The sequence below is a fragment of the Plectropomus leopardus genome, chromosome 5 (genome assembly GCF_026936395.1).
Source record: "Plectropomus leopardus strain MGB_pleo_1.0 chromosome 5, ASM2693639v1, whole genome shotgun sequence".
Lineage (NCBI taxonomy): Eukaryota > Metazoa > Chordata > Actinopteri > Perciformes > Serranidae > Plectropomus > Plectropomus leopardus.
Window position 1 is genome coordinate 12,072,167 of NC_142180.1, and position 18,120 is coordinate 12,090,286.

Sequence of the window (18,120 nt, forward strand, 5' to 3'; positions counted from 1 at the left end):
AATGTATTTGCAAGTTTAATCCTCAAGGACCATGTTGATATGAGGCATCTGATGAGAAGAAATACAATTGTGATTTTAGGTCAAAATCTAACTGTGCTCTCATTTTCAGTGGTACAGAACAAACTGCCTGTGTCTCAGTGAGGACTCACTCTGACGACACAGAAATTCACTCTGACCGTTGATCTCTTCTGCCACCTAGTGACACCAAAAATGTAAGACAGATTGAAATGAGCTTTGTATATAGACTGTTGCTATTTATTTACAAGTAAGAAAAGCTGCTCAAGTCGGTTAAAAATGCTTATGCTGTGGTTTGACTTGTTCCCAGAAAAGTCCAAAAGGTTGCCTTCACTAAAAATGCAACAGGAAAAAAATAGCTTTATTGGTTATTGACAAAAATAAAAATCCTCAAGTTATAATATAATGCATAATGAAGCAAAAGCTTGAGACAAGAGTTAATATAAGAGTAAACATTGGCAAGGAAATTTGGAAAATTTGAGCAGAAGTTACACTAGAATTATTTATTTTAAAGTACAAACTCAAACTGACACATTGTTTTAACAGTAATAGTTTCAATCTGTCACATTCTCAGTTTATATTGTGACAAATACAACTGAAGGTGCCATAAGGGAGAACTACATAAATAAAAACATGTTTGTTATTTCTCCCATTTTTCACAGGTTTAAGTTAAAGTCCCAAGACTAAATTGTAGACTTGATCGATAGATTTCTCTCAAATTTTGGTCACAGATGTGTTCAAATCCATTTTAGTGAGCACTTGCCCTGACAACTGTGGCATGTTAAGATGCTTACTAAACAGCACCATTACCTCACAGGTGTACCTTGAACTGTTCACAATAAAAGGCTACAGAAAGTCATTAATATTTAATATTAACCTGTAAAAAATGGGAGCAAAAACAAAAGTGTTGCACTTTTATGTATGTTCAGTATATTATATGGGTGTCAGTTTAAATTCTTCTTTCTTTTTTCTAATGCATCTTCCTCTCAAAATTCCCAATCCCAATTCTTTGTCCAAAGTAAGTAAGCGTAGTAGGACAATAGCCTTCTACCTGTTCATTTACAGATACTATACAATACTGTTTCCTGGAACATCTTTTCTTGCCATCTCACAAAATATCTTGTGATCTCCTGTTCACTCTAGTGGACATAAAGCCACACAGCAGTGCGGTGGAGATAAATTTTCAGCCCTAATATGAAAGAAACCATATATACAATTATTAATATAATATTAAATATAGTATATCTTAATATTTTTAACAGCATTTAAACCTAAAACGTGAACTGTTATCCCCTATATCTCTACCCCTTTTATACTTAGCTGTCCTATAAAATAAGTGCAAAAAAACTCCAACCCAAACTTAAAAAAAGGTTTATACATCTAATGTGCACCAGCAGTGGTAAAAAAGTACAACTGAACATTTAGCTACAGGGGAGATTAGTATAGAGGTTTCCTGGCCCCCTCACACTGGTGAACTTGCAGTCGAAGCTGTCTGCAGGCTCAGCCTGGGGCAAGTAGGAACTGTTAAGAAACTCACTGCCTAAGCTGGCTGATCCATCAGTGGAGGGACAGTGACATGTTTGGAAGAGCTCATCTCTCGCCCCCAGGGCGTCTTTCTCTCCAATGTCCTCGTAGACATACTTGTTTCCGTTTGGGCAGAGAATGACACTGTCTTTGTTCAGAGTCACATAGTCTGGAAAGATTTCAATCCCAAGGCTTTCTGGTGACAGGAGCTGGGTGGATTCCTCTGATGGCTTCCCTAATTCGGAAACCTCGTCTTCAGACATAATCTCCACCACAGATGAAGTGGTCTCCTCAGGGCACTGCTTTGCTGTTATTGGAGGATTCTGTAGTGTAAGCACAAAGTAGTTCATTATAACACTGGGGAACACCATTAAAACACCATTTAATTTGTTACCTAGACTCACATCACTCTTAAAATATATACTTTATTATTACTTGTGTTTTACCTATTTCCTATCATAAATTAGTCAGACAACCTGATTTTTCCTGTAGAAGAAAAAACTGTTTCACCAGGGTACAAATTTCGTTTAATGGAATGCTAACCCTTTGCAATGTAATAGTGCATGTATATCATGTATAAATTGTTAAATAATTTACCCATTTTGGCTCGTTAATGTCTGTCAGAAAACTTTGAAGGACTTTGTCAAGGTCAGGTACCGGCGGCCAAAAATAATGCTTGAGCTTGCTGCAAAAGCACACAAAATAAATGACATGAAAATAGCTGAGTAGATGGTAGAGTGGTTAGAGATTAAAATGATTTCTAGAATAAAAAATAGCATGAAATTAGATTTAAAATATATGCAAGTGATTGTAAAGTACAAACTGATATCCATTTAAAAGGTATTTTTTTGTTTGGATTTTATTTTATTTCAAAATGTAAGCCTAAGAGGTGGCTGATTACCTACCTGAAGTATGTGGAAAACATGGAGATGAAAATGAGTGCAATAATCAGCATTGAGACAGGGATACACACGAGCACGAGTAATATGCCTGTGAAGGTTTTTATACAGCATTAAGGTTCGAATGATGCCCAGTAATGTTATATAATTAGTGCAACAGAGAACTGCATTTCATAAGTCTGTAATATGTATTTTATTATATCAAGGCACAGTGCATATCATATACTACTACATTAGTTATCACAAACAAAATGGAACAAAACTGTTTTATTGAGAGCTTACAAAATAATTAGGAATCTACTGCAGCAGTTTCTTTATCTTAAGAAATTGCTGCATTGCATTTTGTGCAACTTTTTTTTTTTATCAGTGTGAGCTTACCTATGTCAGTGGGGGTGTCACCAGTTACCACATCTGACCAGTCACTCCAGTAGCCTGAGTAAATGGAACCATTGGGTTTAGCTCTTAACTTAACACTGTACTGGCTACCTGTTGGAACCTCTAGACATGCGCTGGTCTCAGGACCCTTTAGGGACACCGTCTGGGGACAGAAAGGTCAATTTGACGTTCGGTTTTAAGAGCATTAAATTGGCCTTCTTAGTGATAATATATAATCATGCTCCCTACCATTCAGTTTCTTTAATTTCCTGAATACTGCTTTATTTACACAAAAAAATTGCATAATCAGCTAATCAAAATTTGTGCAGCATCCATTGGTTTAAACCAATATAATAAATCATCTTGCATTTTTTTTTACTCTGCCACTTGCCATATGTACATGGGATTGATCTTCCTCTCTTTGGTGCTATCTAGTGGTAACATCAAGAATGACAATAATACTGCTATAGCAGCCATTATTTGTCTACAAACACTATCAGAATTATTCTAAAAGTTCTATATATTCCCATTAAATTCCACAGACGTTAAGTTTACTAATGAATAAATGTTGCCAGCGAATCTGAAAGAGCTGAGGGAGTAAAAAAGAACTGGAAAAAAAGTTCACAAATCACTGTAAAAAAAAAAAAAAAAGCCAGACACAGTCCTACCAGTATAAGATATCTTAGCCATTACAAAAATAAACAAAGAAAAACATAAATTTGTATAGCCATAAAAACATCTTACCATCCATGCTTCACTCTCCTTGATCTGGTAGCCGACTTCATACTGCAGGTGAGCTGACAGAGACAAAAGAGGAGCTTCCCATTTCAAGCACAACCTGTCTTTCTCTAGTGCTCCTCTCAGATGATACGGTGGGGATGTTTTGACTAAAAAAAAAAAAATCATTTATTCAGTACAGAAAGACATGGAGACAAAAATTCTCTGAGGCTTGAGAAATTAAGAGGTAAAAAAAGAGGTAGCAATTAGGCTACTTGGGCTCTTACTCTCATAGTACTTGGAAAATGTAGTCTGCTGCAAGTAATGTAGAGAAAGCATATAATTTATGTGAGTTATATGATCAAATAGGATTTTGAATTATAGATTATATTAATGTGTGTAATGTAATATTAATATAAGAAGGGCTTAAATATATTGACTCAAATTTCTCTAGTTTATTTGTGGTGCAACTGCTTAGTAATACAGAGTTCCTTGAACTGCTTAGTAAAAGCAGATGTGAAAGCATCTTCGCCTATGAGTAATATTTGACCAAACCGTAATTAACATGAACAATTTTTAGCACAGCGCAGTTTTTAGTCTCTGTTGTCCTTATCTGATGTAATAAAATCGAAGACAAAACTAACCCGAAAAGCAAAAGAAACACAGATTGCACATCCAAAGAGAGCAAAAAATGACTCACTACTCTTGTTGAGAGTGAAGTCTTGAGTATAGAAGGTTCTGTTAATTGGAGCTGAACTGCTGCTGAGCTTCACCCTGATTTTTCTGGACTCATCTCCACGAAAGCGGCACAGTTCAGTCAAGTCCCTGTCAGCGAGACACTTGGTCCACTCTGTCCATCCCAAAGCTTCACTGTAAGATCATCACAGCAAATCACAGCCAAACAAAGGGAATGTCAGTGTGTTTTGGGGCATAACTTAAAAGTTCTGTCTATTGCTGTGGTTAGTATACAATGGGAAATGAAAGGAATGATAGGAGCACAAGAAGGAAGGATATAATAAAAAAACAACAACTTCATATTCCACTAAAACTTAATGTAACATACTTTTACTTTAGCACAGAGATCTGAGGACTTCTCAGTCAGTGAGAGAATGTGTAGTAGTAATGTAGTCAGTAATGTACCTGAGTCTCATCTTGTAAAAAAGTTTATACTCATTCTCTTCCCCATATCTGCTCCTATTCCACCGGCAGGTTATATTTTGTAGGTCAGTCGTGTAGCATGTTAATGAAGTATCATCTAAAAAAAAGAGAAAGAATTTCTCGTTAAGGTATTGCGTCTGTGACAGAAGAGGTCACAGGATGAGATGTTGCGCTGTGGATAACCACTTCTTTACCACATCCTCACACATTACGCTCTTCTTAGTTAGACACACCTGCACTTTGGGGGACCACAGCTCGCACAGGGGCTGACCAACGGCTCCAGTGTCCGGCATCTGAGTTAAAGGCACATTTGACCTTAACTTGGACCTCAACCTCCTCCCCTGGTGCCAGAGAGTCTAATATGTCGCCAGTCTTTGCCTTTAGAGATCACAAACATGATAGATTTTACAATAGTATTCATCACCTATTGTAATCACCAAAACAGGCCCAAAGGTGAATAAAGATCATGAATAGTACTTAGTGAAAAAAGTTGATTTAAAAAAATGATAGGCTACAGACTCTAGTGTAATAAACAGGTTTGTCAGCGTAGAAGAAAATAAACACGTAGTGATGTTTTACTGCATCAATTAATGACTCAAACTAGCACATTAACTTGATTATCAGATGAGATAGAGATTTAATTGATTACATAAATAACATTGTTTGATAAATAAAATAAAATCTAAAAGCAAATGGCTTCTTCATTTGTTTATTTATTCTAGCTTTTTTATTCATTTATTTTTTGTATATTTAGTTCACACATTTAAGTCAAAGTGAAATAGAAATTAGTTAACTCAAAAGTTCATGTAAAATGTTAAATGTTTTATTTTATCCTACTTTTTAGTCACTTACTGATTTTGAGGTTTAAGGACTATATGTAAAACTCCATCTTCTTTTAATACCCCATGTTAATTATCTGGCAAACACTGTTATTTATTAATGTATTGAGTAGCACATTTAGACTTTGGGGGCCCCCATAATTACCATAAAGATGCAGTCAAGACAAAAGACAGTTGGTATGGAGCACAAAAGCCCACCAGACTAACTCACACGCTGGGTGTACCGATACCTAAATGCTTTATAAACTGCCCATGTGCTCACATATAGTGTGTATAAGCTAAAATGATATGTACCTCTTTTGTCTTCTCTCCCAGCCCCTTGGAGAAGTATCGAACCATAGACCTCATATAATCTTTCCAGTATTTCATAACATTTGTCTGCCATGAAACCTGCAGCTGTCCTGCTCGGCCATTGTGGTGTAAAGAAACACTGAAGGGAGGGTCCACAAGCACTGGACACAAAAAAGATGATGGAAAAATTACATTGCAGAATCAATCAATAATAATAATCTCGGAGATCACTGCAAAGACCCAGAACGCGCTTATCTTGCCTGAGCATCAGCTAACCCTGCTCGTTGTATTGGATGCTTGCCACTTCGCTAGCACACAGTACTTCCTCTCTTGCATTTCATGCTTAGAACTTTGGTCCTCTAAACCAGGATGCAAGATAGATGCAAACATGTAAAAATTACATTCTGCAAATAGAAAATCCTCATCGCTCACACAAGCTTGTAAACAAAACACTTAAACCTGTTTAAAATCCTAACCCTTACTCCTGTGTTTATCCTTCTGTGAACTTTCAAATATGAAATAAAGACTGGATCTGATTTAGTCGAAAAATTAGTCATAGTTTTAATAATGTAATTTAATTTTTCCCTAATTTTTACTCTTCCTGCTTTCCCCTACTGTTTTATTATTAACTATATTGTGTTGCATCTTTATATTTGTGTATTTAACCACCTATTTTTTATCGTGGTCAAGTTTTTTTTTAACCATATAAGCCAACATAAACTGGTTCATTTATGAACTTTTAATCACTGAATCCACATTGTGACCCTTATGCCCATACCCCTGATGAATGCTGCGTCCTAACCTTAACCAATTATATTTTTGTGTACAGTGGATCTGAAATCTCTTTTTGCCCATGTGACAGAATCACCACACATATGCTCACTTATGCATATGGTTTCATGTGTGTTTCTTTTTTTCCAATAATTTTTTTATCAAGTAAACGTTGTAAAAAGAAATGTCTTACAGTGGTCTTCCACAGAGACAGTCCGACTGTAGATGCTGGTGTTGGTGTTGTGCTCCACCACTTCAAGGTGCATGCCCACAAACAATAAAACATCCCGCTCAGGAAATGAGTAGATGTGGAGGAAGGTTCCGTCCTCTCCTCTCTGGACAGACATTTCACGTCTTTTCTCTGGCGGGCTTCATCAGAATAAGTGACAAGAACAATAGACATGGTGATACATATTAATCAATTAATTAACCATTTGTATGGCATGTTTCACACATGTAAGTGCAGTTCACAGTGCTTTAAGGTGACTAATCATACATGTGAAAAATGTATGTAGGGTTCAAATGCAGACAAAAGTGAATAAAGAAGTAGAAAAAACATGACATCATTCAAATTTTAAAAAAAATAATAATAATAAATGTAAACCTGTTATGTCTTAGAATACAAAGTGGGGAAGCCTATGATAAGACACTTCAAGTTCACACCTATACTAATATACAAAAATAACTAACATTAAATGAATAGCAGCTTGTCAAGAATATAAAAAAATCCTGAACAATATGATTCAGAACATTTTTAATGAAAGTACTGTTTAAATGATTTCTCTGAGGTCCCTTAATATAATACACATTCGAGATTTACTGTCCATGCAGTAACTTTCCTTGTCTAACCTGTAGAGTAAATCATAAGTCCTGTTGTCTGCAGTCTCAAAGAAGCAGGTGAAATCCTCTTCTGTCCGGGTGAAACATTTTGGATCCTGCTCATCCTTTAAGAGCAAAATATCTGCTTGAGAAATTAAGAATATGATACATGAGCACGAGCAAAAAAAGTTTAAAAAAGTAAAGTTACCTTGAGAGAACAAGATATTTCATTGCAGGAAGCCTGAAATAGATCTTTGTGGTATTATATACCTCATTCCCACAAGATAGTAGCTTTGAACAACATGTTGTTTTGTCCTTATACTGGTTTGCACAAAACTGTAATTTCTACCTTCAACCTATTTTCTTAATCGCACAAATTAACATCTCACAAGACTTAATAAAGAACACAATTTGGGACTTTGGGGGTTCTTTATAACCAGTATTTTCCATGGTAATAATCAGTAATTGAGAAAAATTTGAGCTCCTGAATTGTTTGAGAATTGGTTCAAAATTGTACCTCAGTACATAAAATAACCATCCTTAAGCCTTACCTTCCCTTGACAGATGATTGACAGTCCCATCCCTGCAATGTATCCCAGGCACAGCGCCCACTTGTATCCACAGGCTGATAAGGAGCATCTCCCACCTCCAGGGTGAATTCATGGTTACTGGTGGGATTGTGTATTCTGAATCACCATGGCACTTAACTAGAACAGCACTTGCTTGTGTATGTGCATTGTGTGTGTTGTCTGGCATGCATGCTTTTCAGTTGGCATGGGTGGGCAGGGTTAAGTGGTGCTAAGGGGTTGGCCCAATGTGAAGAGTTGTGCTCAGAGCAGGAAGCATGCTTTGTGCATAGTACAAGTAACAACCAAAAAAAGGCATATTATACTATAGGTATATTAACTGAATCTATAGAAATATATCTAATAAAATAATCATTCTGCCTTAGACAGAATAACAAACTGGGGATGTTACTGCCAATGAAACCTGGTACATGTTTCAGTCCATTGTTTTGCTGCGTTAGCAGTGTTTTTGTTCTTCTTACTCTAACAACAATTTCTTAAGCTCAAAAGCGTTTTAATCAATTTGGAGAGAGACTCATAACTAACAGAGGCTTCATGAGCCTTTTGAGGACCTAAAATCTAGACATGGAGAACACTCACTAGAGTGATGATGAGTGCTCCTCAAGCTTCACTGTCAAAAGTATTTTTATTTATTTATTCATTTTTAAGTTGGCTGAATTAAAAAAGGCAAGTTGAGAAAGTTTTGTAATGATTCAACTTGTATTTTCAAATTCAATCAACTCAAAAATTTAAGGCAGGTCAGACACTAACTGTTTACAGTTAAGACAGTGTACAGTTTTCAAGTTCCTTGGTAGCCGCATACGTCAGACCTTCTCTTAGTTTCTCAGTGCTTCCTCCCTAATCGGGTACACACAAGCGTGCTTATGGCTTCAGAGGAGTTTAAAAAAAGTTCCCAGCACATCTTGCTGATTTACCACATCCTGATCTACTGCACAAGAGCAGAGTACATCAGCATGTTCCTATTATTTTAACATAGCTCACCTACAAATTGTCATGGTTTGGGGGTTTTGTTACACTGTGGACTTTGTCTTCGGGTTTTCTGTTTTCTAGTTTTCCCTTGTTTCTAGATACTGATGTTCTGTTTCCTGTTTTATTTTGTATTTTTACTCCTTGTTTGTCACCTGTGCTTTTTCTCTGTCTCTCTCCCTTTCTCTTTGTTTTCCTGATTCTGTGTCCCTCTGTCTGTGTTTCACTGATTTGTTTCACCTGTGTTATCAGTATTTTCTGTCATTCCCTGTCAGTCTCCCCTGCACATCTGTTTCTGTTAAACGCTCATTTGCTGCAGCCTAGTTTTTCCAGTCACACCTTCTTTAGTTAACCAATCCCTATGTTTCCCTCCTGCTCCTGTGTCCACCTACCCAGCTGTGTCCTTTTCTTGATAAATTCCTTTCTGTATATATACCTGTTTCCCTTCATCCTTTGTCTGTTTTTCTGTTTTCCTGGTTGTGTTCTTGTCGTCCCTGCTGCTTCTTTCCTGTTCTCCCTGTCGTGTTCCCGCTCAGTTTTTCACCGGAGTTCTTTTCATTAGCCTGGTTTGCTTCAGTCTTGTTTTGCTTCAGTTTTGTTCTTGTTTTATTCTACATTTTTTGTGGATAATCTTCAGCATTAAAGTTCGCCTTTAGTTTGTACTTGTGTCTCCCCTTTTGTTTGTTCTGCATTTTGAGTCCTTCTTCTGCATCCACACAAGACAAAAAAAATGCCAGTTAGCTAGAAGTATTCTCATCCTTCAGCTACCATGGTTCTTTGAGGAACTTAGAGAATCAATTTGTCAATCCAAGATGAAATTGATGAAGATGAAGTGAAAAGTGCGCTCTCATTTATGATGGCAGCATGACTATGAATGCAAACCACAGTATGCTTAGCACCTAAGCTTTCATTTAAACTCGATGGACTTGTTTTTCCTTCAGTATATTCTATGACATATAAACTAGCCATAAATTCTCGTAAATATCCTGGGTATTTTATCCTTACTTAAGCATACGGGGGAAAGTGGGGGCACGTCTTCCATTTTTATATACAGTCTATGATTCCAACAAGTTAATGATACAAGATACAAAGTACAAGGTAGATCTATTAGTTATCTTTAAAAAAAAACTTTGGAGTTGAAGAATGAGTTGATTAAAATCACAAGTTGCTATGAAAATTCCTTTTGGTTGCCAGGGAATGGTGCTGCTGGTGGCATCATACAATTACCACAGTGCATTTTTGGATTTTGCATCAGTCTTGTGTCCTTTCAGCTCTGAAAAACATCCACCCATCCAGTGCAATAAGTTAGGGGTTAGGGGTCTGAAGATATTAATGTTGTCCCAAGTCTTCATATTGGCTCTTTGCAAACACTCGAGGTATTTTTCTGTATCTGCTATTCCAGGATGACGCTATGGTGACGACATGTACAATATGCCTTCCAAAATATGCCAGAATAATTTCAAACTATAGTATGTCATACAAAGAAAATCTTAAGTGTATGACGCCCAAAATATGACTAAAAGTCAGACTATAGTATGTTCTGTAAAATATGCCAAAAAGTTCAAACTAAAGGATGTCATCCGAAATGTAACCAAAGAGTCATGCTAAACTATGCTGAAAAACAGCCAAAAATTACATGATTCTTTCAGCCCCACCACCACCCCAGCATCTACCTGTAGGCTCTGACTGGGGGAGTTCAAGATGTTTTGCTCATCACTCTCAATAGCTCTATGTAAATATATCTGTGGGGTGTACTGATATTGGAGCCTAGACGCCAAACTCTGACCATGTTTTGCTGCTAATAGATGTTTCAAATGTGAGTTGTCTGACTAAAAAAACTGAAGACCAAATAAAATAACATGCCCAGAAACGTAATAGCATAGAATGTTGCAAAAACCACCCAAAACACCACAATGTATCATGCTGAAAAAATGACTGAAAATTGTATACTATAGTATATTATTGTGTTTTTGGTTTTTGGCGATGTCATGTTTTGACACTTTCCCAATTCTATAGTATACTGGACGTTTTAGCAACATTCTTTGCTATTGCATGTCTCGGCACACTATTTCATGCAGTTGTCAACTGATTTCATTTGTTTTTTTGGCCATGTCATATTTTGACATTTTTTGCAATACTATGTTGAAAAAATGACCAAAAGCTGGAAACACCTCAAGACAGCATAAAATAGCTTGCCAAGACACACCATAACATGGAATATTACAAAAATGGCAAAAAACCCCATCATAATTAGTGCTAAAAAAATGACTGAAAAGGCAAGGCTATAGAATGGCTAAAAATGTAAAATTAGGACATGTCCCAAAAACACCTGAAAACAACTCAAAACAGTATAAAATAGCGTGCAGAGACACGCCATAGCAAAGTTTGTTGTAAAAACTGCAAAAAACACCATGATATAGCATGCTGACAATATGACCGCAAAGGCAAGGCCACTGTAAGGCAAAAATGTCAAAAAATGACATGTCCCAAAAACAGCTGAAAACAACTAAAAACAGCATAAAATAGCGTGCAGAAACACGCTATATAGTTTGTTGCAGAAATGACCAAAAACACCATAATAATGCATGTTGAAAAAATGACCAAAAAGGCAAGGCTATAGTAAGGCAAAAATGTCAAAAAATGACATGTCATAAAAACACCTGAAAACATTTCATAACACAACAAAATACCATGCCATGACATGCCATAGCATAGTTTGTTGCAAAAACGGCCAAAAAGACAATAATAATGCATGTTGAAAAAAATGACTTAAAAGGCAAGTAAGGCAAAAATGTCAAAAAATGACATGTCCCAAAAACAGCTGAAAACAACTCAAAACAGCATAAAATAGCGTGCAGAGACACGCCATGGCATAGTTTGTTGTAAAAATGTCCAAAAACACCATAGTAGTGCATGTTTAAAAATGACCGAAAAGGCAAGGCTATAGTAAGGCAAGAATGTTAAAAAATGACATGTCCCAAAAACAGCTAAAAACAATTAAAAACAGCATAAAATAGCGTGCAGAAACACGCCATGGCATAGTTTGTTGCAAAAATGGCAAAAAAACACCATAGTAGTGCATGTTTAAAAATGACCGAAAAGGCAAGACTATAGTAAGTCATGAATGTCAAAAAATGACATGTCACAAAAACAGTTGAAAACATCTCAAAACAGCATAAAATAGCGTGCAGAGACACGCCATAGCATAGTTTGTTGGAAAAATGGCCAAAAAACCATAGTAGTGCATGTTTAAAAAATGACCAAAAAGGCAAGACTATAGTAAGGCAAAAATGTCAAAAAATGACATGTCCCAAAAACAGCTGAAAACATCTCAAAACAGCATAAAATACCGTGCAAAGACACACCATGGCATAGTTTGTTGCAAAAATGGCCCAAAAACACCACAGTAGTGCATATTTAAAAAATGACAGAAACGGCAAGGCTATAGTAAAGCAAAATTGTTAAAAAATGAAATGTCCCAAAAACAGCTAAAGATATTTCAAAACACCACAAAATACCATGCCCAACACATGCCATAGCATAGTTTGTTCCAAAAACGTCCAAAAAGCGATAAAAATACATGTTGAAAAAAAATGACCAAAAAGGCAAGGCTGTAGTAAGGCAAAAATGTCAAAAAATGACATGTCCCAAAAACAGCTCGAAACTCTTCAAAACAACATAAAATAGCGTGCAGAGACACACCATAGCATAGTTTGTTGGAAAAATGGCCAATAACACCATAGTAGTGCATGTATAAAAAATGACTGAAAAGGCAAGGCTTAAGTAAGGCAAAAATGTCAAAAATTAACATGTAATAAAAACAGCTGATAACCACTCAAAACAGCACAAAACAGTGTGCAGAGACACACCATAGCATAGTTTGTTGCAGAAACGACCAAAACCACCATAATAATGCATGTTGAAGAAATGACCAAAAAGGCAAGGCTATAGTAAAGCAAAACTGTCAAAAAATGACATGTCCCAAAAACAGCTGAAAACATCTCAAAACAGCATAAAATACCGTGCAAAGACACGCCATGGCATAGTTTGTTGCAAAAATGGCCAAAAAACACCACAGAAGTGCATGTTTAAAAAATGACCAAAAAGGCAAGGCTATAGTAAGGCAAAAATGTAAAAAAATGACATGTCCCAAAAACAGTTGAAAACATCTCAAAACAACATAAAATAGCGTGCAGAGACACGCCATAGCATAGTTTGTTGGAAAAATGGCCAAAAAACACCACAGTGGTGCATGTTTAAAAAATGACAGAAACGGCAAGACTATAGTAAGGCAAAAATGTCAAAAAATGACATGTCCCAAAAACAGCTGAAAACATCTCAAAACAACATAAAATAGCGTGCAGAGACACGCCATAGCATAGTTTGTTGCAGAAACGACCAATAACATCGCAATAATGCATGCTGAAAAAATGACCAAAAAGGCAAGGCTATAGTAAGGCAAAAATGTCAAAAAATGACATGTCCCAAGAACAGCTCAAAACTCTTCAAAACACAACAAAAAACTATGCCGCAACATGCCATTGCATAGTTTGTTGCAAAAATGGCCAAAAACACCATAGTAATGCATGTTTAAAAAAATGACCAAAAAGGCAAGACTATAGTAAGGCAAAAATGTCAAAAAATGACATGTCCCAAAAACAGCTGAAAACATCTCAAAACAACATAAAAAAGCTTGCAGAGACACGCCATAGCATAGTTTTTTGCAAAAATGACCAAAAACACCATAGTAGTGCATGTTTAAAAAATGACCAAAAAGGCAAGGCTATAGTAAGGCAAAAATGTCAAAAAATGACATGTCCCAAAAACAGTTCGAAACTCTTCAAAACAACATAAAAAAGCGTGCAGAGACACGCCATAGCATAGTTTGTTGCAGAAACGACCAATAACACCACAATAATGCATGCGGAAAAAATGACCAAAAAGGCAAGGCTATAGTAAGGCAAAAATGTAAAAAAATGACATGTCCCAGAAACAGCTGAAAACATCTCAAAACAACATAAAATAGCGTGCAGAGACACGCCATAGCATAGTTTGTTGGAAAAATGGCCAAAAACACCATAGTAGTGCATGTTTAAAAAATGACTAAAAAGGCAAGACTATAGTAAGGCAAAAATGTCAAAAAAATGACATGTCCCAAAAACAGCTGAAAACATCTCAAAACAACATAAAATAGCGTGCAGAGACACACCATAGCATAGTTTGTTGCAGAAACGACCAAAAACACCATAATAATGCATGCTGAGAAAATGATCAAAAAGGCAAGGCTATAGTAAGGCAAAAATGTCAAAAAATGACATGTCCCAAAAACAGCTGAAAACATCTCAAAACAACATAAAATAGCGTGCAGAGACACGCCATAGCATATTTTGTTGCAGAAACGACCAAAAACACCATAATAATGTGTGCTGAGAAAATGACCAAAAAGGCAAGGCTATAGTAAGGCAAAAATGTCAAAAAATGACATGTCCCAAAAACAGCTCAAAACTCTTCAAAACACAACAAAATAACCATGCCCACACATGCCATAGCATAGTTTGTTGCAAAAATGGCCAAAAATACCACAGAAGTGCATCTTTAAAAAATTGACCAAAAAGGCAAGGCTATAGTAAGGCAAAAATGTCAAAAAATGACATGTCCAAAAAACAGTTGAAAACATCTCAAAACCGCATAAAATAGCGTGCAGACACACGCCATAGCACAGTTTGTTGGAAAAATGGCCAAAAACACAATAATAATGCATGCTGAGAAAATGACCAAAAAGGCAAGGCTACAGTAAGGCAAAAATGTCAAAAATGACATGTCCCAAAAACAGCGCGAAACTCTTCAAAACAACATAAAATAGCGTGCAGAGACACGCCATAGCATAGTTTGTTGGAAAAATGGCCAAAAACACCATTGTAGTGCATGTTTAAAAAATGACCAAAAAGGCAAGACTATAGTAAGGCAAAAATGTCAAAAAATGACATGTCCCAAAAACAGCTCGAAACTCTTCAAAACAACATAAAATAGCGTGCAGAGACATGCCATAGCATAGTTTGTTGCAGAAACGACCAATAACACCACAATAATGCATGCGGAAAAAATGACCAAAAAGGCAAGGCTATAGTAAGGCAAAAATGTCAAAAAATGACATGTCCCAAAAACAGCTGAAAACATCTCAAAACAACATAAAATAGCGTGCAGAGACACGCCATAGCATAGTTTGTTGGAAAAATGGCCAAAAACACCATAGTAGTGCATGTTTAAAAAATGACTAAAAAGGCAAGACTATAGTAAGGCAAAAATGTCAAAAAAATGACATGTCCCAAAAACAGCTGAAAACATCTCAAAACAACATAAAATAGCGTGCAGAGACACACCATAGCATAGTTTGTTGCAAAAATGACCAAAAACACCATAGTAGTGCATGTTTAAAAAATGACCAAAAAGGCAAGGCTATAGTAAGGCAAAAATGTCAAAAAATGACATGTCCCAAAAACAGCTGAAAACATCTCAAAACAACATAAAATAGCGTGCAGAGACACGCCATAGCATAGTTTGTTGCAGAAACGACCAATAACACCACAATAATGCATGCTGAAAAAATGACCAAAAAGGCAAGGCTATAGTCAGGCAAAAATGTCAAAAAAATGACATGTCCCAAAAACAGCTGAAAACATCTCAAAACAGCATAAAATAGCGTGCAGAGACACACCATAGCATAGTTTGTTGCAAAAATGACCAAAAACACCATAGTAGTGCATGTTTAAAAAATGACCAAAAAGGCAAGGCTATAGTAAGGCAAAAATGTCAAAAAATGACATGTCCCAAAAACAGCTGAAAACATCTCAAAACAACATAAAATAGCGTGCAGAGACACGCCATAGCATAGTTTGTTGCAGAAACGACCAATAACACCACAATAACGCATGCGGAAAAAATGACCAAAAAGGCAAGGCTATAGTAAGGCAAAAATGTCAAAAAATGACATGTCCCAAAAACAGCTGAAAACATCTCAAAACAACATAAAATAGCGTGCAGAGACACGCCATAGCATAGTTTGTTGGAAAAATGGCCAAAAACACCATAGTAGTGCATGTTTAAAAAATGACCAAAAAGGCAAGACTATAGTAAGGCAAAAATGTCAAAAAATGACATGTCCCAAAAACAGCTGAAAACATCTCAAAACAACATAAAATAGCGTGCAGAGACACGCCATAGCATAGTTTGTTGGAAAAATGGCCAAAAACACCATAGTAGTGCATGTTTAAAAAATTACCAAAAAGGCAAGACTATAGTAAGGCAAAAATGTCAAAAAATGACATGTCCCAAAAACAGCTGAAAACATCTCAAAACAACATAAAATAGCGTGCAGAGACACGCCATAGCATAGTTTGTTGGAAAAATGGCCAAAAACACCATAGTAGTGCATGTTTAAAAAATGACTAAAAAGGCAAGACTATAGTAAGGCAAAAATGTCAAAAAAATGACATGTCCCAAAAACAGCTGAAAACATCTCAAAACAACATAAAATAGCGTGCAGAGACACGCCATGGCATAGTTTGTTGCAAAAATGGCCAAAAAACACCACAGAAGTGCATGTTTAAAAAATGACCAAAAAGGCAAGGCTATAGTAAGGCAAAAATGTCAAAAAATGACATGTCCCAAAAACAGCTGAAAACATCTCAAAACAACATAAAATAGCGTGCAGAGACACGCCATAGCATAGTTTGTTGGAAAAATGGCCAAAAACACCATAGTAGTGCATGTTTAAAAAATGACCAAAAAGGCAAGACTATAGTAAGGCAAAAATGTCAAAAAATGACATGTCCCAAAAACAGCTGAAAACATCTCAAAACAACATAAAAAAGCGTGCAGAGACACGCATAGCATAGTTTGTTGGAAAAATGGCCAAAAACACCATAGTAGTGCATGTTTGAATAATGACCAAAAAGGCAAGACTATAGTAAGGCAAAAATGTCAAAAAATGACATGTCCAGAAAACAGCTGAAAACATCTCAAAACAACATAAAATAGCGTGCAGAGACACGCCATAGCATAGTTTGTTGCAGAAATGACCAATAACACCACAATACTGCATGCTGAAAAAATGACTAAAAAGGCAAGACTATAGTAAGGCAAAAATGTCAAAAATTGGCATGTCCCAAAAACATTTGAAAACATCTCAAAACAGCATAAAATAGCGTGCAGAGACACGCCATAGCATAGTTTGTTGGAAAAATGGCCAAAAAACACCATAGTGGTGCATGATTAAAAATTGACCAAAAAGGCAAGACTATAGTAAGGCAAAAATGTCAAAAAATGACATGTCCCAAAAACAGTTGAAAACATCTCAAAACAGCATAAAATAGCGTGCAGAGACACGCCATAGCATAGTTTGTTGGAAAAATGGCCAAAAACACCATAGTAGTGCATGTTTAAAAAATGACCAAATAGGCAAGACTATAGTAAGGCAAAAATGTCAAAAAATGACATGTCCCAAAAACAGCTGAAAACATCTCAAAACAACATAAAATAGCGTGCAGAGACACGCCATAGCATAGTCTGCTGCAGATACGACCAAAAACACCATAATAATGCATGCTGAGAAAATGACCAAAAAGGCAAAGCTATAGTAAGGCAAAAATGTCAAAAAATGACATGTCCCAAAAACAGTTGAAAACATCTCAAAACAGCATAAAATAGCGTGCAGAGACACGCCATAGCATAGTTTGTTGGAAAAATGGCCAAAAACACCATAGTAGTGCATGTTTAAAAAATGCCCAAAAGGCAAGACTATAGTAAGACAAAAAATGACAGTTGAAAACATCTCAAAACAGCATAAAATAGCGTGCAGAGACACGCCATAGCATAGTTTGTTGGAAAAATGGCCAAAAATACCATAATAATGCATGCTGAGAATGCTGGTCATAGCATAGTTTGTTGCAGAAATGACCAATAACACCACAATAATGCATGCTGAAAAAATGACCAAAAAGGCAAGGCTATAGTAAGGCAAAAATGTCAAAAATTGGCATGTTCCAAAAACAGTTGAAAACATCTCAAAACAGCATAAAATAGCGTGCAGAGACACACCATAGCATAGTTTGTTGCAGAAATGACCAATAACACCACAATAACGCATGCAGAAAAAATGAC

At 36.2% G+C, this 18,120-nt stretch overlaps 1 protein-coding gene across 2 annotated transcripts; it reads right to left on the bottom strand.

The window, feature by feature from the left end:
- Nucleotides 1-355: 355 nt before the first annotated feature.
- mpl (MPL proto-oncogene, thrombopoietin receptor) lies at nt 356-8,231 on the bottom strand. Of its 2 annotated transcripts, none has more exons than XM_042514481.2 (12): nt 7,960-8,231; nt 7,439-7,553; nt 6,783-6,958; nt 5,822-5,979; nt 4,922-5,066; nt 4,671-4,785; nt 4,231-4,400; nt 3,558-3,700; nt 2,817-2,976; nt 2,445-2,529; nt 2,137-2,224; nt 356-1,862 (listed from the first exon to the last, which is right to left on the bottom strand). In XM_042514481.2, the coding sequence occupies exons 1-12, from the start codon at nt 8,162-8,164 to the stop codon at nt 1,437-1,439; spliced, it is 1,986 nt and encodes a 661-aa protein (XP_042370415.2). In that variant the 5' UTR covers nt 8,165-8,231; the 3' UTR covers nt 356-1,436. The 2 variants fall into 2 exon arrangements, with proteins under 2 accessions (XP_042370415.2, XP_042370422.2); XM_042514488.2 differs by having other exon boundaries at nt 7,439-7,550; nt 7,960-8,230.
- Nucleotides 8,232-18,120: the final 9,889 nt, after the last annotated feature.

Coding starts and splice junctions, on each gene's coding strand:
- mpl (XM_042514481.2), bottom strand. CDS start 8,164: ATGCCAGACAACACACACAATGCACATACACAAGCAAGTGCTGTTCTA. Junction 4,401..4,670: donor TTTTACAAGATGAGACTCAG/GTACATTACTGA, acceptor ATGATCTTACAG/TGAAGCTTTGGGATGGACAG. Junction 2,530..2,816: donor TGACACCCCCACTGACATAG/GTAAGCTCACAC, acceptor AAACCTTCACAG/GCATATTACTCGTGCTCGTG.